Source organism: Camelus dromedarius, chromosome 6 (genome assembly GCF_036321535.1).
Source record: "Camelus dromedarius isolate mCamDro1 chromosome 6, mCamDro1.pat, whole genome shotgun sequence".
Lineage (NCBI taxonomy): Eukaryota > Metazoa > Chordata > Mammalia > Artiodactyla > Camelidae > Camelus > Camelus dromedarius.
In genome coordinates, this window is record NC_087441.1 from 4,541,536 (window position 1) to 4,565,861 (window position 24,326).

The window sequence follows — 24,326 nt, forward strand, 5'->3', positions numbered from 1 at the left end:
CTCCCACAACATTTTCATAATATTTTTCTCCAGGATGACAGCAATTATTAAGTTCCCAACTGATCTGCTACATGCATCCAAATGCTGAGTCCAGGACTCTCCATGGTTCTGCGTCTTCCTGGCCAGCTGGTTTTGTCAGGCTCTCACAGCTGAGATCGGGGAAGGGCATTAAACCAGACTGAAAAGCTGGCCGAGGGGAGAAGGAATGCTCCTTCCTGTGCCAGCTGTTCTCAGCTGCGCACCTTGCCAGGGCCAGTTGTTTCCAGGCTCCCCACCTTTTCCTGGCACTTCTAGAACCAACTTCACTGTGTACCCTACACCCCCGGCTAGAACCAGGGTATCCACTCCTCTGAGCTACCGAGCTTCCACTGTCAGCCAAGTGGCACCACTTTGTCAGAGGTCTCACCTCTGCACAGAACTGAAAGTGTCTAAGATCTAGTAACAGTATCAATCTCTGTCTTTAATCTCTAAGCTTCCCAGAGTTTCTAAATCTGTATTATATCCTACCTCCTTTCTCCTTTTTTTTTTAGTTCTCAGCACCTATTTAACCAATTACTTTATTAATTCTGTCTGTTGAAATACAGTGTGGTTTCTGCTTTCCTGATGAAGAAGTGGCTTTCCCTCACTGCCTCACAGAATCTGAATTCCCCGTCTGGTATTTATGGCCACACCAGCTTCCTCCTTTTATGTCACCAACTTCATTCTTTGTCAAAAATGTAAGTGGACTCTATGATGATCTGCTAACTATATTAAGGTTCCTTGATTCCACGTTCCTTCCTTTTCCTGGTCTTCAACGTTCAGTTAACAGAGGCTAATGAGCACCTACTATGATGCAGACACCATGAGAAGTCCAACACAAAAAGACTGATGTTCACTAATCAAACAGCATCAGCCAAATTCCCAGAATCATTACAGAAACTCAGTATCAAAAAGATGTATCAGAGCTGCTCTACTACAGTGGAGAGGCAAAGTCAAATTAGCATCATTACGTCATCTGGGCGATACAGCCTGCTGATCTTTTACAAAGCAAGACCTTAGTTCAAATAATATGCAAAAAAAAAGACCGTTTCATTGAAAAGTTCATGGGTCAAAATGTTAGACACAAGAAGGAGAAAAACAAAAATCTAAGCATATTTTTATCTATTTCCCATTAATTACACCATCTAACATATTCCCATTTAATCATAATACCTGGTTTAGCAGCAACAACTTACCACAGATAAAGCAAGGTAAGGTAGAGAGAAAGCATGAGGCATTCTATTTAATCAGAAAAGCTTAAAACCCTCAAACACACACGCTCACACAAACACACATATACAATGATACATAAGCTACATTAAATTATATAAAACAAATACTTTTACCTTAGGATAATATGTTGTCTTTTCAAAAAGCTATGAACAGACTGATCTGAAAATAGTGACGATCTCAGAAAGGACAAGGTATGTCTCATAATAAGCATGTTATTTCTTTAAGTGAAATACAGTATGATACAATTTGAGATTTTATTCTTTATAGTAAGATCAATAGCTATGACAAACTTTTGAAAGATTACTATTACCCACAATTCAGGACACATACTAATACACGTAGAGCCACATCATTATTTTTTAAGGGGGAAAAAAGACCTCTGTAAAGTTGATTGTATTTTAGGTGGACTTTATCAAACTATATGGTTGGGGCAATAGAAGGAAGGATAACTACAACCTGTGAACTTAAGAGAGCCTTCTTTTGTAGCAGAAAATGAAGAGTGGGAACCTGAAAATAATGATCTAAAAATCTATTCATTGTGAGAGGTATACGAGAGGAGTAAGCAAAAAAATTTTAAAGTATTTATCTAACACAATACTGTGAATCAACTATACTTCAATTTTAAAAAGTATACGTGCAATGGCAATGGTGAGGGGGATTGGTGTGTTCGCTTGTGGGATGTTGTAATAAATGCATGACAAAAATTCTGAGAAGAACATATTAAACTCATATATATTCAGAGTGAGCACTGAGTCTATAGGGAGAAAAATATTAGTATTATTGTTAGTTTTTACAAAACACTGGTTATGTACCAAAGAGCAATCACTTGCCCAGGAACATAAAGAATTAGATGTGGTCCTTGGCTTTCAGATTTATAGTGTAGCTCGGGGAGAGACAAAAAGGTAAAGCAAGTTCAATAAAGAGTGACAGATACTATGACAGAAGTTTACACAGGGTGTAGTGGAAGACCAGATGGAAAAGTATGGGAAAGGATCACCAACTGCTTTAAGAATCTGATGATACCTACAGACTGTCTAGAATACATACAAGGTAGACAGATAAAATGTGACACGATTTTAGGGGGTTAACTGTGAGAACTAAAACTCACCCATCAGTATCTCTGACAAAATTACTAATTCACCCCAAATGGTCTTGAAAGACTTCCAGGTAATACTGCTGTATAATGTCAATCTTCTACAGGGACCCTTTAAAGTAACCCATTTCCCATCAGGATATATTCATGACATTTTTGAGTCATCACGCATAGTCTAATGACCTCAAAGGAGAGCAAAAGCAGAAAGCTACTTGGTCCTCACAGCAATGTTAAGTCATCACTGCTGATTTCCCTTTTTTCAAACTAGTTTTCATACAGTTATGATGACACCTGAAGCCCTTCATTTTGGTTGCCTCCCACCTAAATTTCTTTTCTTTGTTGTTTCATAAGATATCTAAAGACAAACTTTCCACTGTAAACAGGTGACTAAAAGCTTAAAACCTCAAATTAAGATCAAGGGGAAACAAAGCAGGGAAGGAAGAAAGGCTGGTAATTTCTTCAAACGTCACCTGGTAGCATCTGACTACTGTGATGCACAGCAGCAGCAAACGCAGTGAAGGCAAAGGTAAGACTGTCTTTTGAACTTTAATTTTCGTTCCAGGTTATTCAGACTCTTATCAACTTTCCTTGGTCAGAAAAAAATAATTGAGCTAATTAAGTATTTCATTTTTTTAATAGACTTTTTCTCTCCCTTGGGATTTGAATAAAAGTTTCCATTTTAAGTTTTAATAAAGAATTTAACCTTTCTTATCTCATTTAATCCTGTTACAACTCTGTAAGGTATATAATACAGGTACTATCTCTCCCGCTGGCTTCACTTTAGGGTAAAATTAAACAAAAGACAGGAATTTGGCCACTAAGTGAATATATACTTCTTGTACTCAGCCATCCAATGAGACCTAGGAAGCCAGGTTTGATTTAGTCACACCTGAAGCATCAAATAATAATAAAACTTGGAATGTAAATAACACATTTCTTTAAGGGGTGAAAAATATTTTACTTCTGAAGTAAATTGCTAATACTCTCCTATTTCTTAAGAGGGAAACTACCTTAGAGTAGGCATAAAATAAATCAGGGAAAGTTAAGTACAACAGTTGACTGTTAGGAACAGGAGTCAATTCTAGAACTCGCTTTAGAAAATTGTTTTTCTACTGCAGGACCAATTGTGAGTGAAACAGCTGTTCTGCTGGAGTACACCAAACCTTATTTTAGAGGAAAGCAATCTGTAAGTTAAAAGATTTGAACCTTATTAATTTTCACAGTTAATCAATAAAACCACTTTCTTCAACCAAGCTGATTATGCATGGTCATTTTGGGTTTTGGCTATTTTTGTATCCTTTGTGGCTGCAATGTTTATCCTATATTTTGAGGTGTTTTATGAATATTAAGAATCACACCATATCTAATAATGAGCCCATAAACTTTTAATAACATACAATTATCAACAGAAGCAAAATTGTTAAGTGGTGAAAAAAATGACAAATGCCGGAAAGCACTGTAAGAACCCAAGAGTCCTTCCTCCAAAGAGCAGCAGGAACTTACTGTCAGGCACAGATGATAGTTGTGTGGTGTGACCTCCAGGCTTGGCTGAATGTTTAAACTGTACATAACGTCAGTGCAAGCACTGGGAAGAGAACAGGTAAACTCAGGCTGCCAAGCATTCCCTATGACACTTGATAAGTTCATCACGGAAGGGAGGCACATCCTCAACACAGATTTCTTTCCATATATGCTAAACTGACCTATTTTGAAAAAGACACCAATGGTATACCATGAGAGAGGGAGAAAACAGTAACAAAATCTTAAGCTACCAAGGACAGGATCATTACTCTCTTCAGTAGGATGTACCCTGGAACTGAAAGCAGAAAACTCTCTGAAATGACTGGGACTCAAACAAACTTTGACTTAGGTATTTATTGTCTTTTCAAATCTAGGCACTTCTATACTGCTTTAAAACTGTATTTTAAAATTTACCCATCATCTACTACTCTAGGGAAACAGTCCTTTTATTCTCATGTAGGTTTTATTAAGAATGAGATTTTTCCTTTAATGTTTGTTATTCAATTTCATATCTTACTATTTTTATGAAATATTCTACCCGAAGTTTTTATATTATAGTCCTTGAAATGCTAAAAATTTACATTTGTTATATAAATGTTTACTAAAGCATTATCTCTAGGATAGGTTTTAACTAACAAGGTTTGCCCTCCTGGAAACTGGTAGTGGGTGCGGGGGTGGGGGAGTTGGGGAAAGGAGTTGGAGACAGACAAGGACTTTCCAGCAACACACTGCAAGGGTGCTGCACTAAACCTGGGCTGGTGATGAGCCGGAGGGAAGGCTTTGGGGTATCAACACACGGTAATACACAATTTGAGATCCAAAGGATGAGTAAAGTTAAAGAGGGGAGAAAGAGTAAACTTGGTTCTGAGAAAAAGAACATGTTCAAAAAACCTAGAAATCAGGAGTATGAGATAAATAATGAGGCTGGTAAGGTAATAATAGTTTGCAAGTCATATTCAAGCAATTGGACATACTCTTGAGTAATTAGAAGTCATTCAAGTATTTTAACCTAAGGAGAATCACGATTAGATTTCTATTTTAGAAGCATCACTTTAGCTTCAATAAGGAGAATATTTTGGAAAAGTATAGTAGGATCATAAAGATTAAGAGGCAATTATAGGTTCCTAATCCAGGCAACACATAATGATATCCTGAGCTGACAGAATCCCAGTGGGGATGGAGATATGAGAAGTGAGAGATGGTTAGAGGGTAGAACCAACCGTATGTGTGTAAGGCGGTGGCAAAATATTCTCCATACTCATAAATACTTGAACCTTTCATTTTATAAAGAATACTGTTATAACTGCTCTCCTGGTTGGAGATTACTTCTTTTGAATAAACAGCACGAAGAAGAACTGCATTTATTTACTCCCCATTTCATTCCAGAAGATATACACAATGTGTATCCTGTGTGTCCTGAAAAGGCTTTCCCATTATGTATATAGTTAAACAAAGATAGTATTCAATTTATGGCCCCTTCAATAACTTATTAACAAAATCTAAACAAAATAATTGCTAACCAGGTGAGAACAATGCCACTGAGTTCCTTGAATAATTCCTTCAAACTGGGCTTTTTCTTAGGTATTTTTAAGAAACAGCGGCGATTTCCCCATGAAAACTGACCATCTACTAAGGCTGTTACTAAAATATGCTAATTCACTAAACAGATTACATGTACTCTCTCTGCCTGGTGGCATTCACCTGACAAATTAGCTCAGCAACCACACACAAAAAAAAGATTAGAGAGTATAAATATTGCTTGTTTTTCCTGCTTACTGCTTTTAATACTGAAGTATTAGTATATTTTACATGTACTTATGTATGTTTACATATGTATGTATTATATGCATGTATCATATACATATAGTTCTTAAAATCTACTCATACTTTAAGTTTTTTTTCTTTTTATCATGGAAAATATCAGACATATATAAAATTAGTTATACTCTTACATACGTTACATTCCAGTGGCAGATTTTATGTTTCAAATACTTCTAATTTACAAAAATCAATAGCTAAAACCAGGTTCATGTAAAAGAAGTATGCTTTATAAAGAAACTACTCTATTTCTTTAATTTAGGAACACCCACAAAAGATTAAGTTGAGTGGCTCAAAGATATTTTAATTGGTTTATAACTACAATCGTGATCAAATGTAAGAATCATTGCTTTACTTGGTTTTTAAACTACAGAAGCATTTCTTTGCTTCAACAAGCTCTAGTGCATCAGCTTTATATGATTATTATGAGTGGTGGCACATTTCTTACCACTGGTTATCAATATACAAACACTAGTATTTTTTCTAACATGAGTTTTCATGATAAGAAATGGAATTAGGAAGCAATGAATTAGAGAACAACATATATACTGGCTAGCAACATATTACTTAAAAGTCGACTGATCTTCAGTATGTAAGGAAGAAGTTTTTTGTTGGGATGGGTTGGTGCTTTCAATATTTGGTATGAATATTTAAGGAATAATTTGCTGATGGTGAAAAGAAAGGCACTGGCTCTCATGCCAGAGTTATAAGTAATTCAACTCTGGATCTCTCCTGCTATAATTTGGTTCTACAGAATCAGATTTATAGCTTTTCCAAAAATCTTTTATTATTGAAATTCCCATAGGATAAAAAACTTTGTAATTCTGAGTCTGAAATTCTCTAATTTATGTTTTATATAACCAAAGTTTTGACTGCATGCTGGTTGGAGCACACCACTTCATTTGTTGCAGAAAAGACTGCACACCTTAATTTCAAAAACCAACTATATGATTAGGTTCCTAGTATGCATAATACAAATATTTTTCCAACGAATGTAAGTAGATACTTAACACACCTGTTAAAACAGTAATGTGTTAGAAATTTAGGAAGAATAGAACTTTTTCTTTAAGAGGTTATGCATAACAAAGCAAAACACTACTGCAATTGTGTATGAGTATTATAATGAGAATTATAAACCCTTGACAAAAGCAACCTAAATGTCCACTGACTGATGAATGGATAAAGAAGATATGGTACATATATACAATGGAATATTACTCAGTCATAAAAAAGAAATAAGGAATGCCATTTGCAGCAACATGGATGAACCGAGAGGTTATCATATCAAGTGAAGTCAGTCAGACAAGTATCATATGATATCACATATATGTGGAATCTAAAAAAAATGATAAAAATGAACTTATTTGCAAATCAGAAATATTCGCAGACATAGAAAACAAATTTATGGTTACCAAAAGGGAAAGGGATAAATTAGGAGCTTGGGATTAATATATACACACTACTATATATATAAAATAAACAAGGACCTACTGTATAGCACAGGGAGCTATATTCAATTTCTTGTAATAACCTATAATGAAAAAGAATCTGAAAAAGAATATATATATATATATATATATATATATATATACATACATACATATGTATTACCAAATCACTTTGCTGTACATCTGAAACTAACACAACACTGTGAATCAACTATACTTCAATAAAAAATTAAAATAAAAAATAAAATAAACCTGACAAATACTGCGTAGTGTTTTTAGGGAAAAAGTTTCCTATCTGCTGGTCTTTCACTGGAAGTTTTAAATTGTTCAAAGCATTGAAGTATTAAGAGAAAACTTTCTTATGATTTTTCCTAAGCCTTTTCCTATCTTATTTTCTACTATGAAACCTCCTATCCACTTCCTCCACATCCAATCCAGAGGTTATCATAATACACCAAATAAACAAAGAGTATTCTGGAAACTAAGTTATTTAATATGGGGGCGGGGCAATATAAGTGGGCAAAGGAGAAATGACATGAAGCAAAACTGCAAAGTTAGGTACACATCAGATGGAGACAAGCTATGAATGCCATGCCAAACAGTTTTCTTTTTTACCATGCAGTGACAGAAAGACACTGAAAACCTGAAACAGGGAGTGTGATGATACTTCTACGTATTAAAAACAGAGCTCTGTGGAATCTAAAACAGAAATGAACAAATGTAACAGAAAGAGTTACAGAGAACAAACAGGTGTTGATGTGGTGGGCAGTGGGGAAGAAATAAATAGGTGAGGGCAATTAAGGGGTACACACTTCCAGTTGTAAAATAAATGAGTCATGAGTATGAAATGCACAGTGTGGGGAATGCAGTCAGTAACTATGTAATGTCTTTGTGTGGTGACAGATGGAAACTAGACTGATCGTAGTGACCATTTTGAAATGTACAGAAATATCAAATCACTGTGTTGTGTAACAGGAACTCATAAGACTGTAGGCCAATTATATTTCAAAAAACAAATTCATAGAAAAGGAGATAAGATTTGTGGTTACCAGAGGCTGGGGGTGGAGTGGGAATTGGAGGAAGGTAGTCAAAGGTACAAACTTCCAGTTATAAGATACTAGGGATGGAATGTACAACATGAAAAATACAATAAATCATATGTTATATATGAAAGCTGTTAAAATCGCAAATCCTAAGAGTTCTCATCACAAGGGAAAATATTTTTTTCCTATTTCTTTAATTCTGTATCCATGAGATGATGGATATTCATTAAACTTACTGTGATGTATATAAGTCAAATCATTATGCTGTACACCACCTTAAACCTATACATGCTGTATGTCAATTATATCTCAATAAAAATTGGAAGAAGAAGAAACAGAGGGAGGGGAAAAAAAAAGAGAGAGAGCTCTGGCTTCAACTAGGAGGGAGCACCAAAGATCTAGCTCAAAGTGAAAACAGAAACGAGAAGAGTCATGTGGTATGAAGAGCAGACTCAGAACCCGGTGATACAGCAGATGGAAAGGACTGTGGGCTGGGGGAAAGCAGAAGCTAGCATGAAGGATATGTGACTCCTAGGCAACTAATGTCATCCACACAGAGAAAACAATGGGAGGATCACTGCATGAGGAGGGCAGGGAAGGACGTGACTGCAGCTGTGGAAACGTTATGTCTGAGATGCCTATACGTCCTCCGTGGGGAGATGCTGAATAGACTAGGGGGGTCTGGAATTCAACATTAAAAGTATAGTGAAAAGTGATCGCTGTGGCACTGGTCCTTGGAGATATAGTTATGGATGAGACTGCCTAAGAAAAACAAATTGGAGAGATTATCCTGGAAAGGCTCTACTTTTAGTGAGAGCATGATATTTCTGAAGAACAAGCATCAAGTGATCAAATAAGTAATTGGGAAAGTCAGTTCTGTCCTTATTTATATTACTAAATCTAAATCTTTCTACGTACTGACATCTTGGTTTCTGGCCTGGTAAAATAAAAGTTTCTCAATAGAACTTTGTGAAGTGAATTGCTTTTGACAGTCTCTAAGTGAGTCTTTTAATCTCTACAAGTATAATTCCACAGATGCTAAATTCAGTAATTGAAGTATTTTATTTAAACAGAGCATACTGTCATCATTCACAGAATTTATAAAGTATCATAAAGTAAGCGAATTCATGAATCTGCTAACTTGCTTAGAGATACTACATTCTACAAAGAGGTTTAGCAAAAATATTGATGCCATGCCAGTTGAATGGCATAACTTTAAGAACAATTCAATTTATATTGGACTGATACAGTCAAGATTTTTTTCCAACAAAGGCATTAAAGGTTAAAAGAATAAAAAATAAAACACATCTACTTATACAATTCTGCAACATAGGCTTCAGAATAATTCTCATAAAGGAGAAGTCTTGTTATTAATGAGTGTCACTTTTAAAATTAGATTTTCAAAATTCAGTTATCAAAAGTACAGAAGAAAAATCAAACCATAAGATGAGGTTCCAAATAAGTTTACCTGAAACAATATTAAAACACTCATCTGAATCATTAATATACCATTAAAATCACACAATGGTAGTTATCTGAATTTTACTTATAAATGCCATAAGATTAAAACATTTGAAATGTTGTTAAGAAAAATTAAACATAAGGATCAAAAAATAAGAACAAGTTAAATAAGGAGCATTTGGTTTTCTTAACTTTTTCGTCAGTTCAATTTCAGTGTGCATTAATATAAAGTGAATGTATCACAAATGCTTCACCTATATGTAAGGAACATGGTGCTACTTACCAACCATCAGAAGGGCATGCAAACAAATTAAAGGGAGGTATGAAAATAATTGAACTAAAGAAGATACACTGAGAATTCACTCACCTATTTTTCTATTAAATAATTTAAAATCTTTAATAAAAATATTTATATTTTGAATTAATTCTAGAGTATCTGTGTAGAATATCATACATTCAATAGACATAGAAAAAACTAAAATGTGTTATCCCAGCCAGGGAGAAGCATATTTAATTATGGAATAGAAACACTAATATTCAAGAATAAACAGTATAAGCAAGTATAAAATGTTACATAATGCATTCAACATGGAAATTCTGAGGGATGCATGGAATATGAGATTAAAATGGAAGGACCTCCTATATAAACTGCAAAAATATTTCTCAGGAATAAACACACATTGCCCTATTATTCTACACCCAGAATCTGTTGTTTTATATTTGCAATACCTCAGATTTAGTTATAAGCTATTGAAACTTTTCTGTCAATCCCAACAAAGTTTTAGACTTAGAAAAGCTATACCCCTCAATGAATCTTTATAAAAATGAAAAGGCGGATGTTTTTCATAGTCTGTATTTGTGAGAGTTCATTCACAGTTACCACAGACAAGACATACTTTATTATTATCACCAAGGAGCTACATAGAATTGAAGCTTCAAGTATGGAGAAAAGGCCCTCTATTGGTTTTCAAAAGCTGGACCCAATGCCAGGTAACATTACGGCTGGACAAGAGAGTAAAGAGACCTCACACAGCTGCTCAGTGATTTATAAAATTTTGGTTTGGCAGTGACTGTTAAAACCTACACCTTGTCACACTTCTTAATTAAACCTGTCAGTACGGACTGCTATCTATCCAAAGATACAGTGCTTTTAATTATTTGGGAAAAATCTAGCTGAAACAATGCTCCTGTTGCTGCACCAATGCAGAATAAACAACACAGCTACAGTGTGGAGTGGGTATAAAAAGACACAGTGGGTATGAAGAATCCAATTAAATTGTATTTAGTATCATCCCGCTTTGCGAGAAAAATTAATCAGCATATTCCAATTTTTGCAAGTACTTTTCTGTCTCCTCATATTTACCAAGCCGTACACATCCATTCCCATCGGAGTACCTTACACGTAGCATGTGACATGTTATGCCATTTTGATGCTAGGAGTTCTAGATAGAAGATCTGTTAAGTTCTCTGATGGTCTTTGTATTATAAATTTAAATGAGATTTTTAAAAGTCTTACCTGTCGTTGTGTCTAGTTTTATTAATTTATTAAGGTTCAACAATAATCTTAGAACTACAGGATTTTAATCAGACTACTACTTTGATATATAATTATCCTGTAAATAGTAAAGATGAATACATAAACAAAAGTATATTTAATGTACTTTTAAAATAGTTATTTTATACTTTCTCATCTGAATTAAACAATCACTCCACATACCTGCATCAGATGTATACCTGCATCTTCTTGTGAAACATTTCTGAAAGATGCATGTACATTTTTAGGCCGCCAAGGTTAGCAACAACCAATTTTTCACTTTCCTTATGAAACTGTAACCGAGGGGCTTGAAAATGTCAATAGACTTCCCCAAAGACTTTATTTATTGAGTGAGAATATTTTACAGTCTCAAAATTTTAAATACTTAAATTTCACTGAGTTTTTTCTGGAGGGCAGATATAAAACACCAATGTGGGAACTAATATTATTACTGATATCTTGAGGACAGGAGAGGTTATAGAGCCATGAGTAATGTTCATCACCTTAGGCATTTAAGGCAACACTTTCTCACTAAAAAATTGTTACACTACAACCCAGTACTTCTGACAGACAAAGGAAAGCCAAGCTCTCTCTGAAAGTATTTACATGCAACTTGAATAATCCAGTTTACGAGTATGTGCACCTTATTTATTTTCCGAAAAGCTTTAAATGTTCACCTTTGTGAGACAAATAGGACAAGTAAATGTAAAGATGTGTGTTATACGCACTGGGCAAAATTAAGGTTAATATTAGGTTAATGTTTATTAAAACAAAACAATCACATTAATAACATTATTTGAAGATATATGTAAAATTCAATAAAGCAAATTTATGTCTAGAGTTGTGACTTTTTTTCCTCCAGAAATCTGGAACAAAATATCTTTCCTTAAATGTGCTTACTGTACTGTATTTAGTGAAAAGACAAGCCTTAGTAAGCGGATTGTCTGCATGGGAGCATGGATCAGCTTATTCTCAGTAAGAATTTAAGACGCCATCAGCCTTCTACACAGTCCCTATATGAGCGGAAGCAAGGACTGGCTCCTTTCAAACCTGTAATTTATGAGTTTATTCAAACCCGCCAAATTGCTTTGTGTAAACGCCTTTCACATTTAAAAATTCCCATGGCAACTCATTTAGTTTGGCAGACAGGAAGACCTAAATTCAAACCTTTTATCCAGCAGCTAAACCATTACAATGGTAATTCTGCTCTGACACTCTGAAGAGAATGCTAATTGCTGTACTCTGGGTCTCTAGACAGATTTCCCATTCAGATTAAAATGGTTGTGCAAAGCAGAAAACAGCAGCAACACCCTCTTTACATGAGAGAGATGCTCTCTCACATTACAGCTCTATCAAGGGGCAAGTGCATTACAGCTAGATGTCTTTTAATATATCTTTTAATACCTTACCTTCTTTCCCAATAAAATGAAAAGGAGGCGAAGGATACCAGAGATTTCAGTTATCGATCCTTTGGTCAAGAACTAAATGCAGGGCCATCAGTTCATTAACAACCCAGCTAAAAACTCTAAGATAAGACTACTCTATCTCCAGAGTCATTACCTCTCTTCCTGTCCTACTCTTGAACTCTTCTCATGTATCTTCAGGTTATAATTAATACACAGTTATCTATGAGTTCAGATGGCTATGGTATTAGACAGAAGACAATCTTTGGGAAATATGGAAAGGAAACAATAAAAAAAATTTTTGATGGATCTTTCTCTTTCTACTACTCTCCCAAATTATGATGACATTGACAAACGTAGTTTTTTTAACTGAATTTAAATTACTTTCGATAATCTTTTTTGAATTTTATAACATGTCTTAAAATAACTGGCAACAACTTTAAATTTCAAAATCCTCAGCTGGAAATAAGTTAGAATCCATTAGGCCAATTATTTGGTTTAATATTACTGAGCTCTACGTGTATAAATGCTTTCATAAAGAGAGCAGCTATATATTCAAAACTGATTCATGGTCAAGTTCTCAAATACCTATAAGCAAACTTGAAGAGAAGAGGAAAAAAAGGACAAGCCTATACCCACCGTAAAGTAAAAAAAGTAAAACAAGCACTTTATGAATTATCTGGGACTGGTGGCATCTTGTGTACCAAGGCTGATCTTAAATTAGGAGACAATGTCAATTTCAATGGACTGCAATCACTTAACTTCTCTACCTCAGGCTAGTGCGGCTCAGCTGGCTCAGTCTTCCCAATCTAGTATCCCAGCTCCCAACAGAACTCTGTTACCTCTACTCCTACTGAAAGCAAGGAAAATCGGAATGAGGAAGGCAAGAGTGACCAAGAGGAGATCTGGGCATACATCCCTCACCTTTACTTTCCCAGTCAGTCTTTATAGCAACAATATTCCCCTATTTTCCTTTAGAGAAGATGAGAAAAGATCTTAGCTAATTAATGATTAAAAGATAGTATTATTTATTATTTTTCAAGTAACTGGAATGAAAAACAATTGAAAGAGGCATAGTATCTGATCCTTGAGATGGCAGATGCACTCCCATAGTGAGTGTGGGTGTGTGTGTACGTGGTGGGGGGAGAATGTGCCTATGTTTGTGTGTGGTGGGGGGGCGTGGAGAAACTTTTATACGTGTTATTTTTAGTAATATTAGATGGTTCACAATTTTCTTATTATGCCACTCTAAACAAAAACTTACATTGATGAGATCATGGACTAGCAACGAGGGTATATTCTGGAGCTAGGGAACAGAACTACTTTCTTTTGGTGTGGTGCCTCCTGTGACTAGGAATGAGCTTCTAACTGACATGGCTAATGATGCAGTTGAGGTAATCAATCCATATAACATTTAAAAAAAAAAAAAAGGAGAAAAGAGGGAATGTGTCTTGTACCTCCATATAACTAAAATAATAACCTTTACCTTTATAAAGTCCTTCTAAGGCAAGTAAGCAACAATAACCGAATTTTACAAATGAGGAAATAAAAGTTCTGAGTTTAAGTGACCGTCCCTGACCATACATAATTTGTGCAATTCTACTGCATCTGTTACCACTTTTAATGACTTGAAATGCACAACTCCCTACCTCTAAAAGGCATATATACTCATCTCCTTTGTCTCTGGGAACTCTATCTCTTGAAGTTCTAGCTCAAGTCTCATCTACCTACGTGAAGTCTTCTTCCCTAAGTACCCCGGTCCACTGTGACACCTTCCAGTGAACCTGTATAACATCTTCTATAACACTGACTGCCACCTATATACTGCTTGTACTATCTCTATAGAAAGTATTATACATAAAATAATTGGCCCTGGGTGTGGGGGCAAAGACTTCAAAATTAAAACAAGGGGAAAGTTGCCATTATATAAAACAAAGAGTGAATTTTTTTTTAATGATGCAAAACTCTGTTCATATAGGGTATGTAAGCTATATATACACAGATACACATATGTGAATATCAAATTAGTTTGCCATTTCAGTGCCATCAAGGAGAACACACTACTATGCATATTACTACAATGAATGAATGGAGATTTTCACACAACTCTTTCAATAATTAACAAAAACAAGGGAAAAAAATGGATAAGGACAGACCTGACTGTTTTCAACCACGTTCACCTAAATGATATTTATAAAACATATACCCAACTACCGCAAAATATGTGTCTTTTTAAGTGTAAATGGGATGGTCACCAAAATAGACAATATGATGGAATTTAAAAAGTCCCAAATATTTGGAAACATTTGGAAATAATCCATTAGTCAAAGAAGAAATCATAAAAAAAATTAAAATATTTTGAAGTGAATGGTAATAAAAATACAATATATTATGTTCGAGATGCAGTTAAAGCATTATTCAGAGAGAAATTTTTATCTATAAAATAAATGTCTCAAAAGTGGAAAAGAAAGGTCTTAAGTCACTAGTCTTCCACCTTTAATAAGCGTGAAAATAAAATTAAACCCAAATAAAGTACAAAGAAAGGATAAAAGCAGAAATCAGTGAAATTGAAAAGGAACAAATAGAGACAAATCAACAAAACCAAAAGCTGGTACTTACCCCATTAAAAAAATCAATAAAATGAATAAAGCTCTAGAGCTAGATTGGTCAAGGAGAAAAGAAGTCACAAATTACTAACATAATTAATGAAAGCAAGGACATTACTAAAGATCCTATGAATCTTATGAGCAACTTAATGACAAAAATTTTAACAACTTAGATGACAAGGACAAATTCCTCAAAAAATACAAAAACAAGAAAGAAAAAAAATCTAAGTAGTTTTATATTTATGAATGAAATTGAATTTGTAATTAAAAGCCTTCCTACAAAAACACAAGACAAAGGCAAGCCATGGATTAAAATATTTGTTCGATAAAGGATTTACTCCCAATATATATAAAGAACCACCTTAACAGTGAAAAAGAAGACAAGCCAATAAAAAAATGATAAAAAGATTTAGATACTTCATCAAAGGTAGATGAATTCTCAAGAAGCACATGGAATTATGCTCCACATCATTTGTATTCAGAGAAATAAAAATTATAACTACAACAGGTGAAAGAATAAACAAACTGTGGCATATATATTCAATAATGATCAGCAAAAAGGAACAACCCACTGATGCATCATGCAACAGCATGGATGAACCTCAAAAAAAAAAAAAAAAAAAAAGCCATGCTGCATGGCACAAAATTTTTCATTTATATGAAATCTAGAAAAGGCAAACTGATCTAAAACAGGTGAACTCATGCAACCAGAGAGTAGAAAGGTGGTTGCCAGGGGATGGGGTGGGGCGGGGGAAATGGGGAGATGTTCATCAAAGGGTACAAACTCTCAGCTATAAGATGACTAAGTTCTGGGGAAATAATGTACAGCATGGTGATTACAGTTAATAACACTGTAGTGCACTCCTGAAATTTGCTAAGAGAGATCTTAAGCATTCTCACTTAAACACACAAAAAAGTATGTGAGGTGATGAATATGTTAAACGACTGTGATAATCATTCCACAATGTGTATGTATATCAAATCATCACACTGTACACCTCAAAAAAAGCACACTGTAACAATCTAAATACAAACAATTTTTATCCATCAATCATAAACCAATAAAGCTGGGGGTAAAAATTAAGTTTTGAGACCACAACAGGAAAAAAAAGGCAAAATTAACCCCAATCCCTGGAGGCATGGGCAAATGGTTAACTGATGGCAAAGGGGTAAGAGAGAAACTTTCTAGGGTGATGGAAATTTGACTGTGGTAGTGGTTTTAAGTGTATACAGTTGTCAAATGACAAACTGTACATTTGTTCAATTGTTCATTTTAATGAATGAGTTTTTATTATATGTGTAAAAAAAAAAAAAAGAAATTCCTCAAGAGTTTTTTCTTCCTTCATGTCTTCAAATGACTATTCTTCAGCATTGAAAAAGAAAAAAACAGCTCATATGTATTTAAATCAGACTCATAAGTCTCTGGATTATTTCTCAAACAGGTATCTCTACAACACTAGATGTGAATATATTGAGAAACAAAAATTTGATGGTCAACTGAATTTGGAAATGGTTTCTACAAGAGGTTCACAATACTCAATAGTATATTAAAGGCTTCCATTACCCTGAATACCTATGAAAAGTATCTAATGGAATACAGTTAGGGAAATATGCTGCTGCCCTAAATATTAAACATACTGCTTTAAATAATTTTCTGCACCCCTACTGTGCTAAAATACAGTCAACCTGGAATAAATCTTTGTTAATCTGAACAGAATACTAGAATAGCTACACCTGGATAGCTAACAGGCATCTCAAACTTACTAGATCTAAAACTGGGTTACTAATAATCTCTTCAAAATCTGTTCCTGCTAACATTTTCTTCATCAAAGTAATAGCAATTATATCCTTTCAGTTGCTCACGCTAAAAATCTTGCTGTCATCCTTGACATCTTGCTTTCTAACATCCCATAGAAAATCCATTACCCAAAACTGCCAGTTTCATTTAAATATGCTCAGAGTCAGACCATATCTTGCCACTATGGCAGCACTGGCCCAACCTACCATTACCTCTCCTCTGAATTAATGCAACAGTCCAGGAATCGGTAAGGTTTTTCTGTAATGGGCCAGACAGTAAATGGCTTTTCTGGGCATATGGTCTCTGTGGCAGTTACTCAACTCATCCATGAAGCGTAGAAGCAGCCACAGGTAATATGTAAATAAATAACCATAAGCATGGCTGTGTTTCAATAAAACTTGTTAACAGACAATAAAATTTGAATTTCCTATAATTTTGACATTTCATGAAATTTTCTTTTTCAAATATTATTCTTCCAATTTTTCCCCAGTCATTAAAAAATATAAAAACTATTCTCAGCTCATAGGCTATTCAAACACAGGTGAAAGACTGGATTTGACCCATGGGCCATAATTTACAGACTCCTACAGAAGCTTCCTTTCTTTCACTCTTATGTGCTTTATTCTGCTTTAAACAGAGAAGGCCAGTAACCCTTATAGAATATTAATCAGATCATGTCATTCCCCTGTCCTTAAGCACTCCAATGGTTTCACCCATCCTAGACCAAAAGCCAAAGTCCTTAAAATAGTCAACAAGGCCCTGTATAATAACTGATCAATTGTCCTAATATGTACATGAGGATATTAAGACCAAATTAATTAAAAGTAGGTTTAGATACTGTGTTATAAAAGGCAAAAAGAAATGTAAATTTATAGCATATTACATCAGTGCAGCAAGAATAAAGAAAATGAAAGCACGTGATGACAAAATCAGAAAATGAATAAATTAAAACACAAGCTCTCTGCAAGGATCAAATATAGATGTTAAAGTGATTTGAATAGTAATATATAAAGATAAGAAATCATTATTTCACAGAACTCTGTATACGTGTAAGCACGTTAGGTAAATGTTAAGCTAAGACTATAAGAAGTTCAGCCAAGAAATTTAACAGCCCAGTTTATTTTGAAAGGCTCACAGAAAGTGACAATTATGATGTGAATAAGAGAACAAGCATTAAAATGTCATCTGAAGAAAGTCTTCTGATTATAATAAACAAGTTCAACAAACGTAACTAAAAGCCTATAAGGTTTAGATATATAAAAATTGGTAACTGCCATTTGTCTAATTACAAAATAATAATTTATTACAGGGTTACATTAAATTAGTAACTACATTGCATAAGTTTAATTAAAGAAACAAATGTGTCAAAAAGCAAACAGAACCACTTTCCAATAATAGCAAACAAAAATGATCAACATATCCTGTCTTAAATATTTAGCTAAAATTAGTAAATACTCTACAATGTAAAACTGTCAGAATCATAAAAGCGATATAGTTGTTCTACCCAATTAATTTTCAGAACAAAGCAGTTACATAAAATCAGAAACCACAAAAGCAGAATCACAGATCCCTGGTAATTCCAAGTAATACTAATTTCCTCATAGGGTGCACTTAAAATAAGAAGGCTATCACTGTATCAAATCTTGACACCATTGTTTCTTCCTATACAACCTTTGCCCAATGTTCTACCTACATAATTAGTAAAATTCTACCAGTCACTCTGAGGATATCATCATAATCATTTTAGGAGGAATAAACTTTTTTCACTCATTTTCTTATACTGCATCCTAGTACTTCAAAATTCTTCCCATTTATAAGACAAGTTGGAGAGAACAAATACATATAACACAGGCGAAATTTTACTTTACAGTTACATGAAGCTATCTAAACTCCTAAAATTAATTATTTCATAAATATTTTCCTTCTGACTTTAAAATACTTTTCTTCACGACTACCTCTACTTTGTTTACAATTAAGAGCCACTTTGGTATATAACAAAGAGTTTCAAGGCAGATAACTCACTCGTCACCCCACTTTCCAAGGAGTGAAATGGCAAATCACTGATCATCTTTAATATGATTTACATTAAAAAAAAAATCACTCTTACTAACTTATGAGAGAATGAACTGAATGGAGTAAGACTAAAAGTGAAACAAGATTATTTCGACTAGGTCAGCATGAATTTATGTGCTCAAGAATTCTTTGGAGGTAGAGTTATGCCAGCAGTGATTTCTGCCAAGGATGACTTAACTCCTCAAAGATGAGCAGAATCAGGACACCGCTCACTAGTTCTTTTCTATGGGTGAGTATGATTTAATTTTCACAAAATGTCACATTGTAATTAGGACAGTATACTGAAGACCACAGGAATCTGAAGAAGGTATATAGTTCAGGTTTATGGAAATGAGATTTAAGTAACTGATTAATTGTACTTATGATGGAAAGGATTATTTTTAGTAGATATTTGATGGTAACAGATTTAGACTTGCCAGACAAAAACACTACATGTAACTAGAGAAATAACTCTTACCTAGTTACGCATGGTTTATTTTGTGATATAAGAAACAAGAGATGAAAATAAACAGATTATTAAAATCAAAGAAACATTTGAAATAAAAATGGCACTATCCCGAGTAAATGAGTTTGTTAGGTAAAATATTATGATTCTACTAATGAATGAATTGTGATCATCTCAAAACCCTTTATTACCTCTGCAATGAAATTAGAATACTGAACTACTTTCTGAAAAAACTACTAATTGCTCTGATAATGCTAAGGTTTCTCTCCATGTGCTTGCCGGAAAAAAGAACCTACTTGATAAGGTTGTTCTGAAACCCCATTTTGAATTTAATGATTTGAACTCCAAACATTTAGTTACATGTGGTTATAGAAATTGAGATACTTTCAAATCATCCCAATTACTAACAACAAAAGAAATTAGAATCGTGTCATATAGAGTACAAGTACAATCTTTACCCAGATTTATTAACCTTAAAAACCTACAGATGTAAGCTATAAACTGGAATATTTATTATATTTAATTATGAAATTTTAAATCAAGCACAAAGTCTACCACTCTCCCCTCCCCAACCCCAGGTCCCTCAAGCCAGGTCTAGATCTTTTGCTATGTAACATTAAACATACTGGGCACAAACACATTAAAATACGCACAGGTCTCTTTCTACATCCTTCCAAAAAAGAACCTATTTCTACACGGTTAGGTAACAGACATTTACACTGAAATAATATGAAGATAATTCCACACTTCAGCTACAAATTCATTCTGTAAATGATGATGTAAACCAAATCACATTCCCCACAGAAATGACGTGTAACTAGGGATTGTGTACCTGTTAAAGATGTGAACATAAAGATAAAAATAGTTTTTGTTTAAAAAAATTTCCTTAATATAAAAATTAACCTAATTTAAATAGTTTTAAGAACCATGAGAATTATTTTCTTCACATATTTGTGACTGAAAGGCTACTTTAAGAAACTATTAGAAAAGCAAAGATTAAAAACTGGTAATACTCAGAGGGGTTTGTGACTGTGTTGAGAAACCAGGCATTTTCACCACAACATCGACAGGACTGTAAACTGGTACAAATTTTCTGGAAGGCAACTTAGAAATTCTAATATGAGTGAAGTAATTGAAACTTAAAATGCATTTACCCTTTAACCTAGTAACTCTACTTAAAGAGATTTATCCTAGAAGTATATATGCACAAGTTAATTAACTCTGCTTGCCAAATTAATGCAGCATCTCTCACTGAAGAGCACTGTCCACTGCTGGACACTCTGCTGCTGTATATTTAGAGAGGCTCCCTCAGAAGGTCCAAGGAATCACCACGGAGTGGGAGGCTGATACGGAACAGAGGGTAAGAACTGAAGGTGAAGCAAAAAAACAGCTGAGAGGCCAAGAGTACTGAAAGGAGCATTTACATAAATAATGAAATCTTACGGGAAAATTTTTCAACTCCTTTTCCCCTTGTCCCATTTTCTTAAACCCACCATCCAAAAAAAACCTTTCACAAGGTCACCAATGACCACTACTTGCCAAATCCAATGGTTAACTGTCCATTCTTACTTTAACTGAACCATCTTCAGCAACAAACATTCTCCTGGCTTTCCAGCCTCCACACTCTTGGTTTTTCTACAACCTTAGTAGCTCCTTTCCTTGGTCACCTTGCTGGATCCTCCTCTTCCTTCCTGACCTCTTATTTGGTGGAGTACCTGGGGCTCAGTCTCAGACCACGTCTTCTACACCTTTACCCAATGTCTAGATGATATCATCCAGTCCCATGGCCCTAAAAGCTTTTGACAAGATGACGACTGCAAAATCGACATATTCTAGCCCCATTTTCTCACCTTACCTGACTGTTCATAACCAAATGCAGAGTCAACATTTGGTATTTCAAGTTTTACACTTCTAAACCCATTTTCTTGACTTGTGCCTCCAACAGCATAAACAGAAGAGAACTCCAATTGCTCAAGGTAAAAAACCTTAAAATCAATAGCTAATCCATCAAAATTCCTGCCAGCTTTACATTCAGAATAAATCCATAATCAGACTACTACTCATACTTCGAAACTAGTCCCAATTACTCTCATCTCTTACCTGAACTACAAATGCTCGCAAACTGGCATCTTTGCCTTCACCATTGTCCTCAAAGTCTATCCTTTATTCAGAATGATCTTCTGAAACATAAATTAGACCATGTTGCTCCTCTACTCAAATTCCTCCAATAACTTTTCATCTCACACTAAGATCAATGTCCTTAACATGGTCACAGGCCTCTGTAAATTGCCATCTCCTCCTTCCCACACTAACTTGATTTTCCAGCACTCTCCCACCTGCCTACTAAGTTCCTCACTGGATCTCCTTGAACCATCTGAAATATGTCTCAGAGTCACTGCACTTTCTGTTCTCTTTGCTTAGAGAGCTCCTTGAATATCCAAATGACTGCACCACATTTCAATCAGATATTTTTTTCCTTCAGACATCATAATCTCAGAGGTACTTTCCTAATCCAAGGTTCTCTAGTCCCTTATCCTGCTTTGTTTTCCTTCACATCACTTTATCACAACCTAATACAGCTTTTATCTGTTTTTTGTTTATCGTTAGTAATCTAACTTGCCTCTCCCCTCAACCAGAAGGTAAGCTTCATGATGGAAGCACTCTGTTGCTCAGCTTTATTTATTCTCTGTATTTTCAACAGCTGACATAGGAAAAGTATGTAATAAGCATTTCTTGAATGAATTATAAAAGCCCAGAGGTGAGAAGATTGAGGAAATTCAAATAAATACAGAATGACTCAATGGAAGTATGGTATGGAATGTGTGTCTACATGTGTATGTACTTTAGGTATGGGGGACAGGGAAAAATGAAGCCTGAAAGATAAGCCACGGCAAATCATGAAGAAACTTGCAAGGCCATGTTAAGGAATTCTGTATTCCTTTCTCAGAGTAAGAGGGACCACTAAAAGGTTTTTAAGCTGGGAAAAGTATGACTAGACTGTAATGCAAAGAGCAGTTTGAGGTGCCCAAGACTACAAGTACAGACACCAGCTGGGGGCTCTGAAATTACTGCGGCTTGAATTAGGGTAAAGAAAATCAAAAAGGAGGAAGATTACATGGTTTCACAGTGCGTATAGATTTCAGCTTATATTTAACCTGTTTGTTTATACCTATATCAAACAGAATTTACATAAAATTCTTTTCTTCCAAAGGGCTAATTTTGTCAAGTAAATGATAAATGTTTATTTGCAGAACAGACTATCTGGGGAATAAAAAACAGCAGATGCCATACTCATTTATGTAAATGTCAATAAATTTTTGTTAGAATACTTAACAATATTCCTAGTTATTTCAATAGCAAGTTAGGGTCCATATTTCCATTTATTTTTTACTAATATAAAAATACTTTAATAATAACTTAAAAGCCAATACAGTTGGCCCTTGGACAATGTGGGTTTGAACCACGCAGGCCCATATATACATGAATATTTTTCAATAGCAAATACTACAAAACTACTTGGTCTGTCGTCGGTGGAATCCTTGAATGTAGAGGAATCACAGATACTGAGGGCCGTCTATAAGTTGAATGTGGATCAACCTCTGAGTTGTTCAAGGATCAACAGTAATTTATTTTTCATTCAAAAAGATAATACTCTGGTAATAATTCAATCATCATTTCTAAAAGCTACTAAAATGTCTGTAAAAATGAAGACAAGACAAAATGGAGGGCAGGTTTAAGAGGGGAGAGAAAAGAGAATGGAAGCGGGACGAGAGCATTAGGTACCAGGGGTCCTCTCTTATGAGATGTCAGCCTCCAAAATTCTTTTTCATCTCTTACCTGAACACCTAAATATGAATGTCGATAGCAAATAATGTGCTCCCACTAATATAGCTTACTCAATATAAATATTAACTTGTACAGACTTCTGTAAACTCATTAATTATTTGCAATGAGAAACTGCTCCACAAAAGAGCTTTCATTATCTCATGATGTACCTACATTCTTACCCTGTAACACAGTGACACAAAGGCAATAATACTTCTGAACAGTAGGCCGCTGAGTTTGCTCCCCTCACAACACTTCCTTCATAAAAAATAAGCAAGCTGTCCCATTTGAGGATCGGAGCAACTTTTATGTTTGTCTATTTTTCTATAGTAAATGACTTATAAATTATTTTTATGTTTTCTGCTTAAATAAAATTGCTAACAAATAACAACCTATTATTTATTAACATAAACATTATAACTTAAAATTAAATTGAAAAAAGTGTCAGGCCCAAATCTAAGATTTGGAAATTATTACTTACTGCAGGTACCAGTAATTTCTTCACTTCCTCAACGGCTCTCTTCAGTTTGATCTCTGCTCTGTTTTGAGCGTCTTCCACAGTGATCAGTACATGTAAATCTTCATTGAGATGCTCCCAATTAGGCTTGCCTCGATTTTGCTCCTCCTAAAAAATTTATAAAGCATACTATCACAAATTTTTCTTCTCAGAGAGAGTATATCTTTCAAAGTAATACCCTTCTGCCAATTATGTAAGCTATGCTTGCACTGTTTCGCTATGACATTATAAACCTTTTAAATTCTTTTCCAGACAAAAAGCCTGTGAGACTGCTGGACACTGACGGCTGAGTCAACAAGTTCTTGTTGAGCACCTACTCTGTAGTAAGCAGGAGCCAGATGCTAAGAAGACAAGGTTGAGCAAAGCAATCACAACTCCTGCAGTGCTCTCACGTACTAAGACAGTTATGTACAAGTGTTATCCTTAGATTATCATGAAGAGCATATTACTATTTCCATATATTACTTGAGCAAACGGAAGGTTATCAAGG

General features: G+C 34.7%; 1 protein-coding gene across 6 annotated transcripts in view; it reads right to left on the bottom strand.

The window, feature by feature from the left end:
• The window catches only part of QKI (QKI, KH domain containing RNA binding), a 142,789-nt gene that overhangs the window by 20,389 nt on the left and 98,074 nt on the right, over positions 1-24,326 (bottom strand). For all 6 annotated transcript variants that reach the window (XR_010381195.1, XM_064486488.1, XM_064486486.1 and 3 more), the window contains exon 4: positions 23,801-23,944. Coding sequence is in view for 5 of the 6 variants with exons in the window: in XM_064486488.1 (XP_064342558.1) it covers positions 23,801-23,944 (144 nt within the window). In the remaining variant the exon portion in view is untranslated. The remainder of the gene's footprint in view (positions 1-23,800; positions 23,945-24,326) is intronic.